The 21,491-nt window shown below is 42.9% G+C and overlaps 2 protein-coding genes across 2 annotated transcripts; both read left to right on the top strand.

Moving 5' to 3' along the window:
* Positions 1-4,440: 4,440 nt before the first annotated feature.
* LOC109487311 (acidic phospholipase A2 PLA-1-like) lies at positions 4,441-6,203 on the top strand. Its single transcript, XM_019791290.1, has 3 exons — positions 4,441-4,640; positions 5,426-5,526; positions 5,914-6,203. Exons 1-3 carry the CDS (start codon positions 4,441-4,443, stop codon positions 6,186-6,188), a joined length of 576 nt encoding a protein of 191 aa, XP_019646849.1. The 3' UTR covers positions 6,189-6,203.
* Positions 6,204-7,563: 1,360 nt separating this feature from the next.
* Positions 7,564-21,466, top strand: LOC109487405 (lebercilin-like). Its single transcript, XM_019791393.1, has 9 exons — positions 7,564-7,748; positions 7,959-8,418; positions 14,579-14,656; positions 15,308-15,831; positions 16,974-17,111; positions 18,826-18,927; positions 19,434-19,550; positions 20,017-20,245; positions 20,489-21,466. Exons 2-9 carry the CDS (start codon positions 8,256-8,258, stop codon positions 21,439-21,441), a joined length of 2,304 nt encoding a protein of 767 aa, XP_019646952.1. The 5' UTR covers positions 7,564-7,748; positions 7,959-8,255; the 3' UTR covers positions 21,442-21,466.
* Positions 21,467-21,491: the final 25 nt, after the last annotated feature.

Below are 21,491 nucleotides of genomic sequence, written 5' to 3'. Positions count from 1 at the left end.
CCGCCTAGGGCAATTTTGCACCCTAAACAATGCAACTATCATCGGGAAGAGAGGGAGGTTTTTTTTCTATATTGTGTGCTTGGAACAGAGTAAAACAAAAGAAGCCATTTACATCCGGGCATTCAAGCCTTCTATACAGCCTTCCAGGTACCTCTGACCTGATATTGCATTCACGTGACTAAAACGTCACAGGTTCTGATCACAGGATCATTCTCTAGTTGCCGCTCTCCTAACCTGAACGAGTCGCAGTCCGAATGAACTGGCTAAATAACAACCGTGATCCAGTGTTCACTGTACTCGTGGTCAAGAAAAAAATCTCCGCCATAGTAAACTTATTACGACCAGTCGAAGATGAATTCCGACTGACGAACAGACTCGGTTAAAACTGCACCACGATACGATTGCATTTTTCATCGTCCACCGAATCTTGTAACAGGTATATTGAACAATCCACGGTCTCTGGAAATAGCTCCTTGTAAGCAAAGACCAGATCACAAGGCAGTCACATCAGGATGGTTCTCTATATAATCCATGGATATAACCGACCCCGGGTCGCCTTTCTTCTCATAGATAATAGGTGACGGCCACCGCCTCTTACACAGGTTCCGCGCGAAACACGCCAGCAGCAAGATGGAGGAGATGACTGCTGATGACGTCATCAACACGAACATGGCCAGGAACGTGTTCCCGAGCATGCCCAGTGGAGCAGGCATGGTTGCGGCTGCGCAGACAGGCGTTACAGACGAGCGAACTGCGGAGGAATAACAAAAACAGTAAGCGTGATGTCCACCCTTGATGGGCTTAGACCTGACAAAAATCACTTAATGGTACATGTATGGATAAGCCAATTAATATATTATTCATGTATGCAGTTAATTCAGTTGAAGCATCCGCAAATCGTTTTTAGTTATATGGCTACTTGCTCCTTTATATGTGCTACAGAGAAATCCTCCATAGGCTCCAAATGTACAGCCCGGCCCAATTCCATTTGAAAAAAATGGTGGGGCTACTAATAAGCACCTATGTCATTCAAGGACGTATATACCTTTTATAGGTTCTAGGCTAGCGAGGATAATAATAGGTCAATTCTATTTTTTTGCAATTGACAAATAGTTCTAATTTTAACGGAACGTCACTGCACAACATCAATTTCATATGAATGTACAGAATAGCGCAATGATGTATTTGCGCAGTCAATATTCACACGAAGAATAAAACCCCTCCCCACCCCCGCATTTCAATACAAAATACCATCAATACTCCCATATGTAGACGCCCTGGTCAATACGCTCCCGTCACAATCTATCATCTCAACATATAGACAACGCAAATATCGGCCTATAAACCAAATGTCATGATGATAGAAATCGCCTACATCTACATAACGTTACCCTACCTCAGCGTTGTTAAATCCAGCCGTCAGATGTGCGATGTTCGCGTTCGGAATTCCGTTATTCCAGACCTCTCTCCCTCCCTGTGTCCTCTGAGAGCAGGAAAACAACCTCCTCTCCTAAACCAGACACAGTTACGTCAGTCCGCAGGCTGTACCAGATCGATCATGTATACCCTGCCCGCCGCACGGAGGGACAAAGACCCGGGTTCACAGAATCCACCTGCCGGCCAGGCTGTGATTTTCCCTATACCACCATTAATTCCAGACACAGCGTCCTGTTCACGTTAGATATACGCCTTCTAATCCAGCGAGTTGACGAGTAAACAGAAAAATTCTAGCTGCGGTCAGACATCAGAGGAATTTTCCGCCGTCCCATATTCGCCGCAGTATATTCCACACGCCCGGTGACGCCACAGCGTTAGCCATACGGCTTAAAGCGATGCCTAGCCTGAACATTGACTTCCCAGCTAGTCGATCGATGGAAAGGTTTAATAGGGACCAGTCGGTAATAGCATGAATATGGGTCCCCAGAGCTGTGAATTGCATGTTAGGCCACACCGACTTAATTTTATGGATGACATCCTCTGAAGACCCCCAAACTAGTGCGTGCGGGCGAAAAAAAGAAAAATCCGGCCAAAAATAAAAATGCTACTAAACCACAGGAATACAAAGCTGGTATTGTGAATTTGGCGCATTACATAGCGACGTATACGACAGGCCGACACATACTGGATTTTTGCGGAATTTATGAATCGACATTGTACGTATGTACTGAGTTCTTGAGTCTTGGAGCTTCGGTAGCCTGGGTGCCGTCCACCAGAGTTATCACCACCATGGACTACCCAGGCTTGAGGCCAGTCCAGAGCCTCGGAAGACGTGATGTTTTTTTTTTTTTGAGATCGGGCGAAAATCAATGCGCGCGCGGATGTCATCCATAAAATTAAATCGGTGTGGCCTTAGAGGCCATAGACAGGAATGCCTAATGGCTTTTCCCGCGTCATGAATACATAATATGTACAGGACTTAAGGGGTGCTCATGTGTGACGTCATGAATATACAATATGCACAGGAATACGTTGCTCACTGGCCCATCGTATATTGAAACCAGAGCCAGCGAAGTATTTTATGAATGGCGTTCTCTGGGGTGCCCAAATCGTATGCAAGAGGACTGAAAGCTGTTCAGATCAATCTACAATGAACGTTAACATGTGTGCTAGATGTTCGAAAGTTTCCTGACAACTATGACTTTTTCCTCACATCATGTGAGCCTAGGTACAGTTGATAGTCTTTATACATACGTTCAATCAAAGGTACAACTTTGGGTGTTCTGTATAGTAGGCATCTATTTCAAAGGCGTCCGACACATCTACTACTAGTATATTTGAACATAAGGAACGCGTATATAAGGCGCTTCTCCCCAGGAACGAAACCTATTAGAAGTGGGATGGACGCGCCCCCAAAAAACAAACTTGACTCACCGCCAAATCACGACTTACAGACAAACATAAAACTCCCGACTTCCCCCACAGTTGATCATTCCCAGTAGGTGACTCACTGTTAGTGTATATGTACTATATAATCCTCGCAGTAAAGCAACACCGCTCAACGTCTTAACCACCGTGAACATTAAGAAGTGCAGAACGCGTTTCTACCGAACAGAAGTCACCAAATTTGCGGCTTGCGGTCTGCGAAAACTTGCAACGTAGTACAGGGAAAGTATGACGGTGTTAAAGTTTGGCGTTACAACCGCTGTTGTGTTGGTGGGATTTCTCGTCACAGGTTTGTGATGTTTTCTATTTCTGTTGCCTTTACGATGAAATTTTTATTTAATACATGTGAATTGCGAACAACGATTTAGAGTTGACAATGCGTCATCTATAAGGTCTCCATCTCAAAGAAGTAGTGTCCAGCCACATCAAGTTACAGAAGAGACAGTTATACTTGTAGACAAGTTGGGGGGCGAGGAAATACTAGGAAAAGTAGCGTACATATGTGTAGTAACTTTAAGTACTTAATTATGACACTAACTGCAGTTCTTCGGTTGTTTGTTGTAATGTACATGTTTTCTCGTGCGCTTGAGTGAGATTTTGTGGCGGATGTGGCAGATTTGCGTGTTGTTTTCTCTCTGTTCGGTGAAGCAATCCTCAGCGACTTGCATAACTCTGGTGACACGCAATCTGACCACGAGTCGGTCACAAGGCAAACAGTACGGACGAGTAGCTGTCAACAGATCCAGTTTGCACGCAATACAGGTCTTCCTCGGATGTAGCAACGGCGGTTCACGTCGACGCCTAGATATTATATAAACTGTTATTCAGCGTCAATCGTGTAGAATCCAAGTAGAAAGTAAAAACTTCTTGCAGTAGAAATATTCACCAAACGTTGTTGCTACACATTGTACCTGGAATATTAAGTTCAGCCCTATTAGCCCTGCAGAGCTAGAGGAGTAGGATGCGGACATATGAAAGAAAACTGCGCTGCCGAGTGAGACACGACCTTGGAATCCGGGTCAGGCTCCTTTAAGATCTTCTCGCCTTCGGTAAACAACATGTGCTCCTCCCGCCCACACACACTTTAATGTGACACACGCGTGTCCTCGCAGGATCTTCTACTTAAACGTACGCGTGGTTCAATGTTTTCCCTATGTCATTTATTCAATCTGGGTATGTTAGATCAAGGACGTTGGGTAGATATAAGGAGACCGAGGCCGGAAAGTTTTACAGCGTCCTTAACATAATGAACGAGCGCAAAGCAGTACAAAAACTGACCCAAACTATACATATTCACTAAAAGAGAAATAAAGAAGTAATGAAGCACTTTTAACACGTGACCCAACGGGCGCGTTACTTTGGCAGAGGATCAATGATACATGGAAGTCTGTATCATCCCCCGTCCCGGACATTCGGTAAAGTTGTGCCGCGTATGTTAAGGAAAAAAAGTAGAAAAAAAAAACAAACAATATTTTACTTGTCCATAGTTATCTACCAGCAATAGTTATCTACCAGCACAGACTTTATTTTCTATAATTTTGTCCCCGTGTAGTGTCCATGCCCCAGCCCATGTCCCAGCCCGTAGACCAACTGGCGGACGCGGACCAGCCCAAGTCCCGCGCCAAGCGCGACCTGTTCTCCCTGTCCGGAGTGATCCGCTGTGTGACTGGGAACAGCGCCCTACTCATGTACAACAACTACGGTTGCTTCTGCGGGCGGGGCGGTGGCAGGGGACGCCCTGTGGACGATATCGACAGGTGAGTACAGTTTATCTACGGCCAATTCCAAAAGTCTATTAACTTAGGGGTGCTTCTGAATGATATACTAGTATTACATTAACCACAAAATCAGCTACGGTAAAAAAATAAATTACAGGCATCATCACAGGAATGCCTGCAGAGGACGTATCAAATCACATGCCAATAAAAGAAAGGCAACCGTGAGTTTTACCTGCGAACGCGTAAAACCAACTGGCCACAATACGAGGGAAACCTCCTTCGCGAAGTAACAAGTGACTTCTGTTTTCATCATGTATAATTTGGCTGCGGTGACCCACCTTCCTGTGTAACATCCTTTTCCTGAGGAAATTAAACGTACAAACTACTGAGCCCACGGGTCTAGACTAACCATCTGCCAGACAAAGAGCACTTGTATCAAGGCGTGTAACTGTTTCTCTGTGATGACCCCAAGTCTACAACATTCGCCCTAATCAAACATCGCATGCAGGTTCGACATCCTGTATTAGGAGGCTCTGGGTCAGCCGTAGCCTCTACCAGGCTTCGGGAGGCGGTTGGGAAGAGTAGACATTGGTCAAATAGAGAGTAGCATACCAGGGAAGTAGGTCCATTAGAAAGTACAGTTTGACGAACCTGAAAATTGTACTTTTCAGAGGACCAACTCCCTCGGCGTGTTATCTCTTTATTTTACCAATTTCTGCTCTTTCTAGCTGCCTCCCGAAGCCTGGTAGAGGCTAGGTCAGCAGCTTTATCCATACTTGGTGCAAATAGACGCTATGAGTTGCATTTTTCGTCCCTCCCGCTAGGTGCTGCGTGGCGCACGACAGGTGTTACGCCCTGCCCACCTGGTTCAACGCGCTGTTCGTCATCTACCCGTACAGGTGCATCGGCAACTCCGTCGTGTGCAGTAAGTGTGTGGCATTTATATTGTTGTTCCAGTGACGTCAGAGATGGGTCACACTGTGTCAGGAAGTTTGTATCGTCCGCCGGCCCGTTTGATGACGGACGTGGCGTTTTATACCGAAAGTCATTCGTCCTATGTGAAGAAAGTGTCCGACATCAAGAAAGTCTAATTGCTTTACGTTATGTTCTATATCTCTTTCTAATCTCCAAGCAGATCCTAGGGTAGCAAAAAGACAGTATCAAATTCGCCTGGCAATATACATTGGCCAGAGAGGGTCCAATACTGTCTTTTTCAGGCCTGGTCTTTTGGTCACCCTAGGATCTGCTTGGAGATTGATCTCTTTCTATTTCACAGCCTTTGCGTAATGTTCTATCTCTTTCCATTTTCCAGCTAGCCGCAACTGGCTGAGGCGCAGCGTGTGTGAGTGTGACAAGGCGCTGGCCGAGTGTTTCGCCCGCTCGGTGTACAACAGACGCTTCAAGAACTACCCGTACTGCGGAGTCTTGCAACCAGAGGACCCCGCGGTGGACACTGGGAAGCACCCCGCAGTGGACGCCGGGAAGCACCCCGCAGTGGACGCTGGGAAGAAGCCCACTGTGAAACCTGGGAAGGATGAGAAGCCTTGGGTCGGGTCGGGAGATGGCTATGACAGGTTCATAAATTAAACTGGGAAAAGTTTGGAAGAGAAGAAGTTAGATAAAGATACCGGGCGCTGTATGCACCAGAAAAATTCTGAAAAGGTTATAAGACGAAACGTTCTAAGATTGGTTTTCGACAGGATTACACTTGCAAGTCTTCGGGAATGAGTAATTCATGAGAACAGGTAACGTTAAAGTCTATGTTGCAGTTATAATATTTGCCGCACGATAGCGCTCTTAAACGCGTTGAAAATCATAAGCAGTAGCGTATAGCACTCAGTAGCAGTGTCAGTACCGTTATTCTTCCATCGATGTCATGTTTACCTCTTGATATATATCTTTGTGCCCTTGCAAAATTTTGCCATGAAGTTAAGTACTTTGTTACGTTATGCTGAAGTACTTTGTGTCAGTGCCAAATATAGATATCAGCGCTGCACGGAAATACATGTACCTTTAGGTGCAGCAAAATAAATGTTCTGACAAAAAGATGATGTAAAAGAATGTGTCACATATCATTTGTTCCTTGTGACTTTTTAATCGTAAACTTGCGTGCGATGTTGGACATGATTCATCGACCACAACAATACACAGGACACATGAATTACTCCAATCAATATGTTATACCGTTCAAGGATGCACACAAATAATGGTTCACCGGAAATTATCATTAATATTTATCAGTGTTGATAGTAACATTAATATTGACAATAAACAACTGAATGGAAAAAAATTAAATCGATAGTTTGCTTATTTGTCTTTATCATCGTTACCACGTTATCAGCTATGAAGAATGATTCTGGGATATGAAAAAAAATATGAAAGAATGCATGGAAAAGAAGATAGGAATACAATGGCAAAAGTACGAAAATATTCGTAAGGTTATCTGTAATTTTACGATGATGAAGCTTGATTTCACTAATGTAGCGTTGAATACGAAGTCTGCCTATGTAAGATCGCATCTGATCGAACTACATTGTACAATGGAAACGCTACGTCACCTTATCAATATCGATTGGTATTGGTAGAAACGTTTACGCAGTAATTGATCGATTATTGCTACACACGTTGGTAAATTTTAAGTACACGCCTAAAGTCCCTCAACAACCTTGTTCAAAGTTGATTTGGAAACAGGAAGCATTGAGTATTGTGACTCATGTCTGTTCACTTCGCATTGAAAAGGTTATCGGTTGTGTATTACCGCTTTTCTTGTGGGTAAAAGGGAAAATTTCTAATTTTTCTGGGACAGAAAGACAAGACGATCGTTGCGGACAAGTGCAAGGTGCGTCCCGGCCCCTCTATCTCACCTGCGTGGCGCCTTAAACACCTGTCCGCACGGCACACACCTTACCTTCCTGACAACCACGTAAATAAACGTCACCATAACAAACGTCGTCATGGGACCAAACACGCGAGGCATGCCGGGATACATGCCAGCCTGCCATCTTGGAGGTTTTTGTTTCTTCGCGATCGTCTTGCGGGTTTCACGTCGCGAAATTCTATCCTCTTGGGGACCATTCCTCTAGTCTTGTCCCCTCAATACCTCGCAAGACGTCTTGTGAACGTGTGCGCCGTTCCCAGAAGGAGTTGGTAAGTGTCTGAGGCTCTTGTGTATTTTATTTTTCGTTGTTGTTTTTTGGACGGAACCAGGACGTTTGCGTTACCAACGCACGTTCCCTCCTCATGATATTCCAGAACACGATTTTTCACTGTTTCACGTTTGTGGATTGTACTTACGCTTGTTACGTTATTGTTTAACACAAACACTTATTTACTGCAACGTATCGTTGTTTGGTTTAGGGGAAGAGGAGTTTAAATTTTTACAGAGGCAGCCCGTCCCCATCTACCGCGGTCCTTCGGTCCTCCACTACCGAGGAGGTTGGAGAAAGACTCCTTGGTGAAACGGAGGTTGTGAGGAGGACCTTCCTAACGTCTGCAGTGTGCAATGACAGCCGTCCTGCCGCCCCAGCAACCCAGCTATGGCACAGACACTGGGATAGGGTCGGGGGACTCCTTCTTCGACGACACGCCGACCAGCCGTACCCGCTCTCCGCCCTCCCCCGCCGGTCGCCCTCCCCGCCCCGGCGTAAGGCTACCATGTCCGGCGGGAAGACCCGCTCCCGATCCCGGTCGGACTCCTACACGGACGCCTCCTACTCAGACTCGTTCGACTCCGAGTCCGAGACGCGAACCCCGACTCCCACAAGGGCCGGCAAGAAGAAGGGGAAACGGGCGTCCAGCGAAACTTCTCCGAGAAAAGGTGGGTATACGGTAACAAAAATATTCATCATGTAGCAAATGTTGCAATATTGCCACAAAATTATTTAGCACAATGATATAATTTGTGCTAACAATTTATGTTGGCATCTGACACACCTACCTATATGATTTTCATCAGGTTATGAAATTCATATTTCCAATATATATGTAGGTACAATGCTAGAAAAGTGAGAACTACTAAAATGGCCTTGCTGCGACAGGAATAACGTAACAAACAAACGTTTCAAAATGAGTAGTGCAAAATGAGGAAATATTGCCAAAAAAATATTATGTAGCATTTGTATCAAAATGTACAATATGTACCAACATACCTTAGGATACTACACACCTTCTTTGAACATTTTTATATCAGGTGATAATGTGTTTGTTTGTTTATGGTGAGAAAGGTGATAAACAATACTAAGTAAACACATGGAACCAAGGGGTGGTTTAAAAGCTTTTATGTTGAAAAGGTTTAAGGCCTCTGTCTCTGTGGGGGTATCTTATATTGTGTTTAAGGCATTGTCCCGGTATTTACAGGTGTAAAGAACATAGAAACAACCACCTTACAATGTCTTCGTAAGACTTTTACAAGGAACTGGGCTTAACAAACACACGGTTTTGCATCTTGAGTTCATTTCGTCTGTGTTTGAAACACTTAGCACAAAACCATGGAATTTACTTGTTATTTTAACCTCCCCTCTCAAAGGGACGCTGCCCTTTTTTTCGTTCTTTATAAGGAGATGGAAACCAAAGTTGCTACACTAAAGTAACCACATTGTCCAACTCATTTCAGTACCCTATGAAGTGCTTGCAACTGCACTCACCAATACTGAAGTTTAACAGAAATTTTCAAATCAAAAGTCTTTAAATTCTGAAGCCAAGTCATCCAAGTTAGAATCACAACTTAATGGGGATGTCATAACCTAATTTCTTTGTCCCATAGCTGGGACAAGTAATTCTGATAGCAGCTTATTTGTGATATATTAAAATTGTTATATTTTCATATCAAACACTCATTCCTGTGAAGCTAGAAACAGAAGATTTTTGCCCCCAGAGGGGCACTCAGAATGTCATCAAGTTCAATCTATTTTTCATTATCAGCATGAAGCAAACATTGAAAGTGTTGACATATGGAACTGATATGATCGGTGTCTTTAAAAAACAGGTATTTAGTTATAGAGGAGACAAACATGTATGTCTATGATAAACGCAACGACAAATTCAGAATTTTGCAAGTGATTTCTGTCAGAAGTGCAGAAAAACTGTCACACCACAAATATTCTCTTGAAAAAGATATCACTTGTTGAAAACTATATAGGAGCAACTTTTTGTACAATCCTAAGGTTTGTCCTCATCGGTTAGGTCATATGTAACACCTGGTTTGTAAATGAACCGATGAAGTGTTGTTGTTAGGACAGAAGTATTTGAAGTAACTCCTGAAAATCGCCACAAGCCTATTGTAATGCTGTAGTGACTGTATTCAACTCGAAATGACAAAAAAAATGTAGCGTATTCAACTCAAAATTCCAACCTGTGTAGGGTTCACCTCATTAATCTGTTGTTCAATACATTGGGAGGCAAAAGTGTTCGCTAACCGCAGCCCGTTTACTGTAATTACGTATTGTGTGGTCTAACCCTGTTATGTTTCACCATGACTATCCCATGCATGGTTGAGTGCATTATTTGGCAGCTCCCCCAGTCAATGGTAGTGCGTAGCAGGGCTGTAGAGTGTGTAGTGCTGTTCCAGTGGCCAGGAAGTCATACTGAAGTGGTATAGAACATCCCGGTGTGGCCTTGTACAAACAGGACATGCAACAAATGGATGGGAAACTGTTAAACAATTACAGTCAAAACTGCGCAAAATGACTCTATGTGGACAGGTGGTCACTGTTTAATTTGCTTGTGTCGATGGGAAAAATAATTATGTAACCATCAACCAGTGGTCACATTGGTGGTCCTTAGGTAGAGGTAGTTACTTGTACAGGTTGATTTTCGATATGACATGATTTAGTAAAAATGATATATAGGGATTTTTTCTTGATCTATCATCATCGTGATTTTTGTTCTCTGCTTTTGCTGTCTTGACATTGACTTTGAGCATTTCAGAGACTTTCCAAATGTGGGTATGAAGTATCCTCTAGAATTTAATCAGCAAAGACAGTAATACGTGCCCCCTCCCCCACCAAGCTATTCTGCCATGCCTGAAGGAAGCAGCACAGATCAGATGTCAGTTTGGTTTACAGTACAACAAAGTCAGATGCTGGCCAAGGTCACCCGGGTGTCTCTGTCCGTATACTGTGTATTGTATAACAGGTTAACTGTTTCATAGCAAAACATAGGCCTTATACCTGTATTGTAGTTGCTGTTACAATATACAGAATGTGTAACACATGATAGGTTTGAAACTTTGAGCTATTGGCACCCTTGCTCTTCTCAAATTGTGAGGTAGATACATGTAGATATGAAGTTGTTATTGGTTGGGTGTTAATTTCGTTAATTTCCATATAGCTACGTCTTTTTTTCTTTTTCATCCGGGTGGTCTTTCCTTTTCGGATTTCCTCCAAAAGACTTGAGACCCAACTTTAATTGGTGTGAGTCCCTCTTTAATAGAGCTCATAGCTTACAGAGCTGGTGAGATCCTAGCTACAGTGTTCATGTAACCATACCCTGCCATGCGTTGTCATATCACTCATCTGTTATGGCCGTTACTGTTTGGAGTAACTGTTTAACTTGCCTCTGCCTGGGACAGGAAGCATTGTTGCTGGTTAATCCGTGTTTAATCGATAACTCACCTGGCATTTGTTAGATTGTTTGTGCAGGTTATTTGCTCCAACTCTAGTGGAGTTATGATCAACTGTTCCTCAGGGAACCAAACAAATGGTGAGGTCTTTGAACATTTATGGGCAGGCTTAGAGGTACACGAACCTGATAAAAACATGCTAGAACAGTGCGAATTCCATTCTGTATCTCTATCATATCAGTTGACAACTTGACATAGGTGCCCTTTAGCATATCACGACACCTTTACAAGCAGCACAGTTATAGAAGATATAGATCTGCTCTGAAGAATTCAGGAATAATACTCCCAAGGGAAGTGCTTGTCATGGCAGAAATAAGTTACATTTTCGTTTGTGGAAAGCATATCTGAATGGCAGATCCACATTTCTCTTTGTCATGTTACCGGTATAATTACTACGGGCTATTCAGATAGTGAACACTGGCAGTTTGGTAACTTTGAATAAACAACCCAAATATCTCCTATAAATATGTTCATCATAAAGGAACTAAAAATACCATAAGGAAGCTTGTTTTTCAAAATACAAGGTTCAATCTTATGTTTAGGATAGTAACATGTTGAAATATGGTGGTTGAAAATTTAGAATATTGCTTTCTAAATTCAACAAGACCAGTGTTATATAAGGTGTATATCCCCACCTGACCCACCAAACTGTAATAAAGAATGATTTATTAATGGTATAAGTGTTAGAACGGCAACACACCGTGTACTTATGTACCAAGTCACGCTAGCGGAGACATGAAACACACGTAAGTGGCCAGGACAACGTTTGTGTTCTGAAGGTTGAAGGATTGTGTTGAATTATTGATGAGGCAGTGAAATAATTATCCTGGCAACCTTGTGCTCCTGTGGTTGATCTTGCGAGATCTACACATTAAAATGATATCAATTATTCAATAACCAACGTAGGTGTATCCAACATGATCTTCAAGGAAATGACATTCTTCATCAATTTGTAATCATACAAGGATTACTTCAATGACTTGTATGGAATGAAATATTTGAGGAAATTCAAACATTGAAAACAGAGAACTGTAACAAGACAAAAATTAGATTTTGTTCTCTCTCTATAACCACAAAATATGTACAGTAGTCACTTAATTATAACCTTTATGACAGAAATTAACCTTCTTGCTGCCATTAACAGCTTAGTGACCTTAGCCATGATGTATAGGGTTTGTATTATATCCTCAGGACCTTAAATTACAAATTGTGAAACTTAACATATTAGTATCCACTCAAAATGTAGGGATTCTGTCCAACAAGGTGTCTTCAAAATTTAGAACAGTATTGAAATTTTTTGCTCTTAAGCAGGTGTTCTTACCTTTTACGTGTATATTCATAAAAACATTCTCCACTATAATAGATAATAACCCTCTCCAGTCAGACCTCAGGAGCCCAATTGAGAAGTAAGGTCACTGACAGGGTAATGACAGGTTAGGAGATGGTTTATGTGCCAATCCACATTCCTGACTCCTAGAGTCCATCTGGACTCACTGATCATGAGGGGATTTAAATTTTGGATTCTGCAGGCCTTTTCTTGTGTGACTGGAGGTGAAAGTACCCTGCAATATTAGGGCCAACTGTGCTTAGCGTTGGTTAAGGTTATATTAGGCAGTGTTTCTGTTAGTTTTGTAGAGTTCAGGTCTGCTGTACTGTTGTGTAGTGATCATGGCACCGTCACTTGTGCGGAGGAGCCTGGGTGTACCATGGGAAGGGAAACTGTGTGTCATCACAGACCCTACCTGCTGTGAGAGGGGACCTGCAGATGTGGAGAAGTCACAGTTGGTGGCAGGTAGTTTTTGTGTTGCTCTTATAGGTTACGTTACCAGTATACTCTATATATTCGCACAAGAGAGCAAGCAATTGCTGAGTTGCTAAACTGTAAATGATGTGATACCAGACTGAGGGAGAGAGACTACTAGTAATAATCTAAAATCTAACCAAGAAGACCACTTAAGGGACCAAGAAAGTCTGGTCCATGTGGACAAGGGGTCACTATATATAGCTTGTGTCTGTGGGAAAAATTATCTAAGGATGTAACCAAAAAGTGGCCACAGTGGCAAGTCACAATGTGGAAAGGTGGTACCGGTGGTAGTAGTACATCCATAAGTTCAAACAAACTTATAACAATCCTGCACACAACGGGTTGGTAACAAATACTAGTAGATAATCCGAATATGCATTGTACAAGAACAATATACGTATTGGCCTGCATTTTAGTCCATAGTTCTGTATAAGCTATCAAGGTGAACGGAAGGTAAAACTGCTAGGATGTTAAGCCTTCGTAAGCCACATGTTTGGGTGTTGCCATTAGCATTTAATACTGTGTACTGTAGGGGGGAAATCTGTTCTATAAAGCAATCAATCTATGGACCAATCAATCAACTTATCAACCTTTATTAATTCTATCCAGATGGACCTCTTGGCCTTTACTGCACACTGTGCTGTTATAGTGGGAGGTCAATGTCAACAGTAAAACACACTTAAACTCACACGTAGAGTACATACAACGGTAATTATTGCACTCTATTGCGGTAGTCTGTGTCTGTGTAGAGTCTATAGCTGGATTAATCTATTGGAGATTCCATCAATGATTAGCTTGTAATTGCTAGGCTTTGTGTTGTTAAGATGGTATGTGCATGGAAGCATTTATTTGCGTGATGCATGCACCATGGCATTTTAACAATGCATTCAATTTGTTATTAACTGCACAGTAACTACTGTAGACGGTGAGGTTACGCTAGATGATTTAATTCAGCAGTGGCATTGGCAGTTTTATTGACCAAGTTTGAAATTTGTTGGATTCATGCCTGCTTTTCAATGTACAAATGAAATTAATCCTTTTCACCCCTTTCTTGTTATGTTGACATTTTGACCAATAAGAACCCTGGCATCTGCCAGGACTTATTGATGGCATATTGATTCCTTACATACTGTAGCAAGTGTCGCAGATAATGTGGTAATGATATACATGTATATATTGGTGGCAGAAGCATAATAATTGTTATAAGATTGTAGTACACCAAACAGTGCAATGATATATTCCATGTATCCAGATGTTTCTTGCTGTAAGTGGAGACCTTTTTGTTTTCTCATTCTGATATTTTCCCCCACAAGTTGAGACCGCTCAAGGCTATGTATATAACAGGCCTTTTGGTGTAATACAAGTTAGCTTCACATCCACATTACGGTGGCTTGTGATAACAATTTGTCACATAGGCCTTGTTAAAAACTTAATACACTGTACATCCACACACTTTGTTCACATGCATAAGTCAGAATTATGTTACAGCATTATGGTATTACTGATACTTATTTCAGGTGTTTAAAAAAAAACCCTCCTTTTGTTTTCTTCCAGACAAAGTTGGCTCCTCAAACAGCAGCATTTTCATAACCAGAACGCGAAGATGGCCGTCGACTTCTTCTCTAACTAGTGGTAACTTTGCTGAACAATTTGTCATTTTTCACAGGGCAAAACGCATGCTGAAATATGCATCCTCACCTAACCCCTATCCTCCTGTACTTTGTAACATGCCCTGCATGGTACTTTATCCCTATCTCTAATGGAATGCTACATACATGTACTAATATCCTTCTATAATTTCCACATGTCTGTCAAGGTTGTACAAGGATAATTTTATGGATGACAACTTCAGAATGGAAATTTTTATGAAAAGTACAAATAATGAAAACTCACGTTGAGTTGAACTGTTTTTAAACGGTGTTACTATGAAGGATAACAAAACAAATTTTTCAGAATGTAAAATGATACTCATGATGTCAATTTGTTACCATATGACAGAATTATTATGTACGTTAGAATTATTATGTACGTTAATGTCATCCATAAGACCCTTGTGAGGCCTAGCTATAATATCCCTCCACCTCTGCACAAGCACTAACCATAATCCACCCAAACCCTTCGTTGTCCCTAGTACAGAAGACAGCACTTAACCTCACTCTTGGTGGTAAAACATCTTGGTGGTGAATCTTCGGTGAACACCTGCATGGTCCCAAGCACAAAGTGTTATAAATAATCTTGATGTCTTATAATTGACTGAATCTTTGTATGTTTTGTCCTTTGTAGCAAAAACTACTGTCACAAAGCACCATTCAGGGTCCCGTGGGCCCCGCTACCGTCCGCAGAGTCTACAAAACACACCACGGCCACATGGACAGGGTGATATCGTCACGCGACGCATGCTGTCAGCACGGCGCGTCAAAATCAAGGACCTCACCAGCCAGATCTTTGAGCTGCAGCGGGAACTAGACGACTTAAAACGGGAGAACAAACTCCTGAAGACGCTACAGCACAAGCAGGAGAAGGCACTGACAAGATTCGAGGACCAGGAGAGCGACCTGCCCCAGCTTCTCGCGCGGCACAGCGCCGAGGTTCGGAACTTGAAGGAGCGGTTACGACACAAACAGGACAGTAACCACCGCTCGGAGCAGAAGATTAAGGACTTGCGGGACGACCTGGAGAAGAAGGAACACCAGGTCACCAAGCTGCAGAAAATCGTCAGGGACAAAAATCTTGCCGAGAGAGATGAACTGAACAGGAAGCTGATGAGGACGGAACAGATGCTGCTGGACAAGGAGAAAAAAGTCGCTGTGAGTCGCTTGTTGTTGTTTATTGCATTTTATTTTTAAAGGAGGGTAGACGTTCTTGCACTCTGATGCTGGGGCTTGATGGTAGCTTGCCATTTGCCTCTGTCCTGTGGTTCTTGGGCATCAATAATAGCAAGTTTTGGTGCAACGATTAATTTATTATGGTATCACTTTCTACATGTTTTGGTACTAACATTTTAGTATTTCTACAATAAAGATGAGAACTCTGCTATAGCTCAGTATGACATTCAGCTCATCTAATAACATATGTTTCTTCTGGAAAATTACTGCACAACTTGCCCCAACTTGCTCTACCAGAAAATCTTACCTCATTGTTTCCATACTGTATTGTAATAATATTGTCAATGGTTGGGTTCTTCCATGATAGTAGTTCAAAAGTCCTGGCATCCTGCAATGTGCAAAGAAAACTTGTTTCACAGCCAATACCACAACACAAGTATCAGTTCCGACCCACTGACCGAGTAACTAGACCATATCCCTCCCCACAGTTCTGTATTACAGGCTCCATTTAACCTGGAAAGCTGTTGTTATTGTCAGCCTAATGCTCAGGGATCAGTTAGTGTAGCTTGTGGGAGCTGAACAATGACAAAAAGACCATTGAGAATAGGTTCAGGGGGAGGGTGGGAAAATGTCTATTGTTTAGTACATTTTTAATCTGCATGGACTAACCATGTGAGAATTTTTTATCGAATACCAAACTGAATTTGCTTTTGTTTACAACCTCTGTTATTGCTGTTTTGTTATCTATTTGCTCATAAAAAACAAAGAAATCATGTAGTAATATCAATTAAAAAAGAACAGGAGGCCAGAAACCTAGTGGTTTTTCATGGGCGTCCCCCCAAAATCTTAAGAGTAGAAGTCTATTGCCATGTATATTTGTCAGTTTTCTTTTTCTGTTTTACTTTAGATAAAAGATGTTATCCTGTACTATCATGAAAGTTCATGAAAGTGTTGGTAGTTACACGTTTAAAGTTAAAACTTTTGATCCAATAGTGACAATAAAGTTCTATCACCTAGAGCTTTTAACCAGTCACTCTGGTCTTCTCATCCTTTATTGTGTTGGATCAAACGTTTTTACTTTAAATATGTTTTCTTGTATTGACTTCCCTGTCTGTGTTGTTTAGGAGTTGAATAAGCACCTGGAGCTTGTACAGGGCAGCTCTACCCGGCAGCTGAACGCGGAGCGAACACGGCACAAGGAGACTCAGGACAAGCTGTCTGCACTGCAGGAGGAGTATGATCGTCTGCAAAACAAACTCAAGGTGGGTACAGGTGTCTTTAAGAAGGGTCTTGGACTTTCCATCAGCCCAGATTCATCATCAGATTTGCTCGCTATCTAGGGAGGTCTGGTATCTATGCTTCCCCGGGAAAGTTTGGATTTTCACGCCTTCAAAAATGCAATTTCCCACATTTTGAGGGGCAAATCATGGTGTTGAGAATGGTTGTCGGTGGTCCCTAAGATGTTTTCATATTTTTACCCAAGATTTTTGTTAATTTTGTCTGTCAAGGTTGATGGATTATTTCTTTTTAAAATTCAGTCACATGTCGCAAAGTTCTGGTAATTGACGGAAAAACTGGTGCTGGCTAGAGCCCTGTCCTAGACCTGTGTCAAGATGCCATCAGTCTGTCAGCCAGACCATCAAGACGTAGGTGCAGGTGAAATAACGGTTTCATGCCCCATCACACATCAGTGTCACTGTGGCAAACACCTTGTTTCTGTGCTGAAAACAGCCCCGTTGCACAAGTAGCTTGTTGTACCACAGTTCTCCCACCGATTGTCCCTCAAACACTTCCAGGTGTAACCTGAGATGTGTAAGGGCACTTCAGGTGTGCATTCAGGACACTTAAGAGGCGTGTTTGCTCAAAATGTGGTCCTTAAGGCAGGGACAAATTTTGGCTTGGTTCACATAGATGGAAATATTATTACATGTATTTGTAAATATTTTGTCAGCATACATTGATTTGCCTAACATACTAGAGTAGTAAAATTGAATGAAGTGTTTTAGGCAAGAACAAAGAAACTGGCTTGAAGCCAAAGGTAATTTTGGAACATAGAGTTTGTCTTAAATGCTGTTTCATCATTTGGTGATTTTTCCATTATTTTTTTTTTGTGTGAAAAGGAGTTAGAAAAAGTAGTCATTAATATCAGAAAAATGCAGTTTGAAAAAATAAAAAGTTTGATGCTTATGTCAAATCTGCAGGTCCGTGTAGTTTGTTCCTAGTTTTGTTGGTTATGTTGACAGCAGTTGTAGCCTTGCCTACCTGACTGGAATAACACAGCTCTATTGGGGGGCAGCGGACAATGCTTCGTTACTGGGGCAACCACACAAACAAGGGAAACAACAGTTGGTAGCGTCTGTTACCATGGCAACTGTTATGATAACCCTGACCCTTGAAATGTGGTCGCCCTATGAAGGTGCAGTGTGCCTTTCCTTCTCCCAGTTTCCTCAAGTCAGGATGTCTTTAAAAAATGAACAATTTATTGAGTACCTTAAAGAAGAGAAGCTAACTTGAAAGACAGGGCTGCTGAGCATAAGAAAGCTTCTTGATGGATTGTCCAAGGCTAAAGAAGAAACCTTCCCTCTGTCTGCAGCACACAACCTCAGTACATCAGGCTTTAGTCAACAAAGGTCACATTTTCTATGCAGTGTTTCAGACAGACAGTCTACAGAATACTAATGGACACATTGGCATTCTGGGTACAGGGTAGAATGAGGTCAAGGGCAGAGTTTCACACAGCTGTGGAGGAAGCTCTTGTGTTCTGTGTGCCAGAAGGGTCAAGGTCAGAGAATCTGACATTGAATCATCCCTACACAGTTTGTGTTTGAAGGTCATGACTTTGATGTGGCACTTCTAAATATAGAATATCAAGCATGATATTCGTAGGGTTAAATCTTTTCTCCTTTAAAGCATTGGTTGGACAAAGAAATTGAAAATTTTGCATATCAAATAAACTGTGTTATTTCCATTCTTCAGGAAAAGGAGAAGGAACTAGACATCAGGAACATCTACTCCAACAGGTTAAAGGTCGGAGGGTCCAAGGCACCCAGTGTGGAGACCAGCCCAAGGAGACCAAAGGTACAATAACTGAAATTAACTCTTTTCATTTTCATCATTCATTCAACCAGCCTGCTATCCATCGCCAGCTATTTTTGCTCTAGTGTGATTGGGATTGTTCTCAGGCAACCTTCGTATCCCTCCTATTGAATCAGTTGGTCCTCACTCTGGGGAGTCAAGCTTGTCTCCAGCAGTGACGCTTCTAACTTAAGGAGAGATGCCAAACTTAGTTTAGTGCCTAAAAGTAGTCTCTTGGACTTGCACTCCCCTTGAATCCCCTGCTATCATCTTAATAATGTAGAACTTGTTGCCATCAAGCACAGTTGGGGCATCAACAACTCCTGCAATGAAATGTGCAAAGATTGAGTGTAACAGGTTGTTCGGTGTGGTATAGCTAGCTGCCGCCGCGCCGCGTGCCTGTGAAACTGGTGCGTTGGGCAGAAGGTCGGTTTATACCAGCTATGCCAATACAGAACTTTCCCCTCATATTTGCCTTTTGATTGACGATGATGTTGTTGTTCCCAAAGGCCCAGCATAAGAACACTGCGACAGACGAGTCTAAGGATGACTCCTTCTTCCTGACAGCTCAGCTGCACGACTCGCTGGAGGAGGAGAGGAGGAGACGGGAGGACGAGGAGCGCAAGGTCAGGAGATGTCTCTGTTTGTTTCACTGCTGATCATCATCATCATCCACTGTACATGTATTCTGCATGTAGTGGTGTGAAAATGTTCTGCAGTTGTGTTCAGTCTTTCTTCATCTCCTTCCACTGTGGCTTCTGTCTCTTGGACTCCCTTAGCTCTTGGAGTTTCTTTTCTGTTGTGAAAGAGTGGGAGTGCCTATCCCCTCTGTGCTTCATGTCTCCCTTCAGCATGCTGAGCAGATTGATGCAGTGTCTTCCTTTTCGAGCCTTGTATCTGTTTGATTGATCTGCTGATTGATGCATTGAACAACATACCAAATATGTTGTTTTAGTTGAAGAAAACAAAGTAATGTGAGAATGAATGTCATGCATTGAGTGAAGTTTGTACGGCCCTGTAAGCACATGGTTATTTGAGAGGGTGATGTTTTATTGTTACAAAACTAAAGACAAAGTTATATTGGTCTTACAGGAGAGGGAGCGGCAGGAACAGGAGCGTGAGGACAGGGAGCGGAGACAACGCGAGGAGAGAGAACGTGCAGAACGAGAGAGAGAAAGGCTGGAGAGGGAGACACGAGAACGGGAGCTCCAGTTCCGTCAGGACAGGGACAGACGGGATCGCGAGGTGGAGGAACGGGAACGGATGGCACGACTCATGAAGGAGAGGCTGAGCCAAAGTGATGAGAGCCAACTAGCAAAAGGTAACGGAACTTTTTCAGATATTGAAAAGTAGCATCCTTCTTACTTTAGTTATGATATGTTGTGGATGGAAGTTGTTTGAAGTAGCCACCTAAATCTGTTGCTACGTTTTCAGGATAATATTTGTTTGAAATGTTTAAAAATTATCACTATACGCAGTGAAGAATGATTGCATTGGTCCTGAAAGATCAGATGTAGTCTTGGCCTTTCATAAACCTAACTTGTCACATATTTTGCCTCCCCAGACCTACAAAGAGCAGAAGAGAATAGAAGACTGGAAGAGCAACGTGAGAAAGAAAGGAAGGAAAGAGAAGAACGAGAGAGACAGAGACTGGAACAGGAAAGGCGGGCAAAGGAGGAGAAGCAGCGTCGGGAACGGGAAGAGCAGGAACAGCGCGAACGAGAGGTGGCCGAACGTCGAGCAAGGGAGGAGGCAAGTCGTCTTGAGAAGGACATCGCAGCTAAGGAGGAGCAGACGAAGAAGGCACTGCTACTGGCACGGCTGAAGGCCATCGACCAGGGGGAGAACCCTGACGAGGTGGTTGTACAGAACGGTCCTGGTCCTGTTAGAGAGCTGAAACGACAGAGCAGCATTGGCAGTCGCTCCAACTCGGGGAAGTCACAGAAGGAATGGAACTTCAGGAAGCCTGACGAGAACTTGCACAACGGTCTGCCATCCCACAACGGCAAGGAGGAGGAGGATGATCTGACGTTCGGCGGGTACGCTCCAACGTTCGGAACCCGCAAGACCAAGGAACCCGCGAAAAAGAATGTCTCCACGATACAGTTCAACGATGAGTTTGCCCCAAAGAAGCGGGACGCTGGGAAGAACAAGTCCAATCTCATGGAGTCTCTGTTTGGGGAAACGGAGCGAAAGATGGACAAAAAACAAAGCTCTTTTGGGGAAGATGACATTTTCTCATCGAGTACCAAAGCTAAGCCAGTAAAGGATCGTTCGGCTTATCCCTGGGAGAAGGAAGTGAATGTTGCCTCGAGCAAGAAAAATACGAAAATGGAGCCAACCTCCACGCTGTATGGTGGTGGTTCTGCCATTGTTGACGAGGAACCAAAGTTTACCACGAGCAAGGAATCCCCTTTCTTACCTCGGCGACCACGAAGGGAGAACAGCTTTGGTAACAAGCCCGCGATCAACGCGGTGGACTCTATTGACGATGAAATCGAGGAAGTCATTCTATGAAGCTGACATCGGAACACTGGTCACTTTGATTTTGGAAAGACACTGAAAAA

Source organism: Branchiostoma belcheri, unplaced genomic scaffold, assembly GCF_001625305.1.
Source record: "Branchiostoma belcheri isolate BF01 breed outbred unplaced genomic scaffold, Haploidv18h27 scaffold88, whole genome shotgun sequence".
NCBI classification, from domain to species: Eukaryota; Metazoa; Chordata; class Leptocardii; order Amphioxiformes; family Branchiostomatidae; genus Branchiostoma; species Branchiostoma belcheri.
The sequence above is the reverse complement of the archived record's forward strand: the minus strand, read 5'-3'. Positions and strand labels throughout refer to the sequence as shown.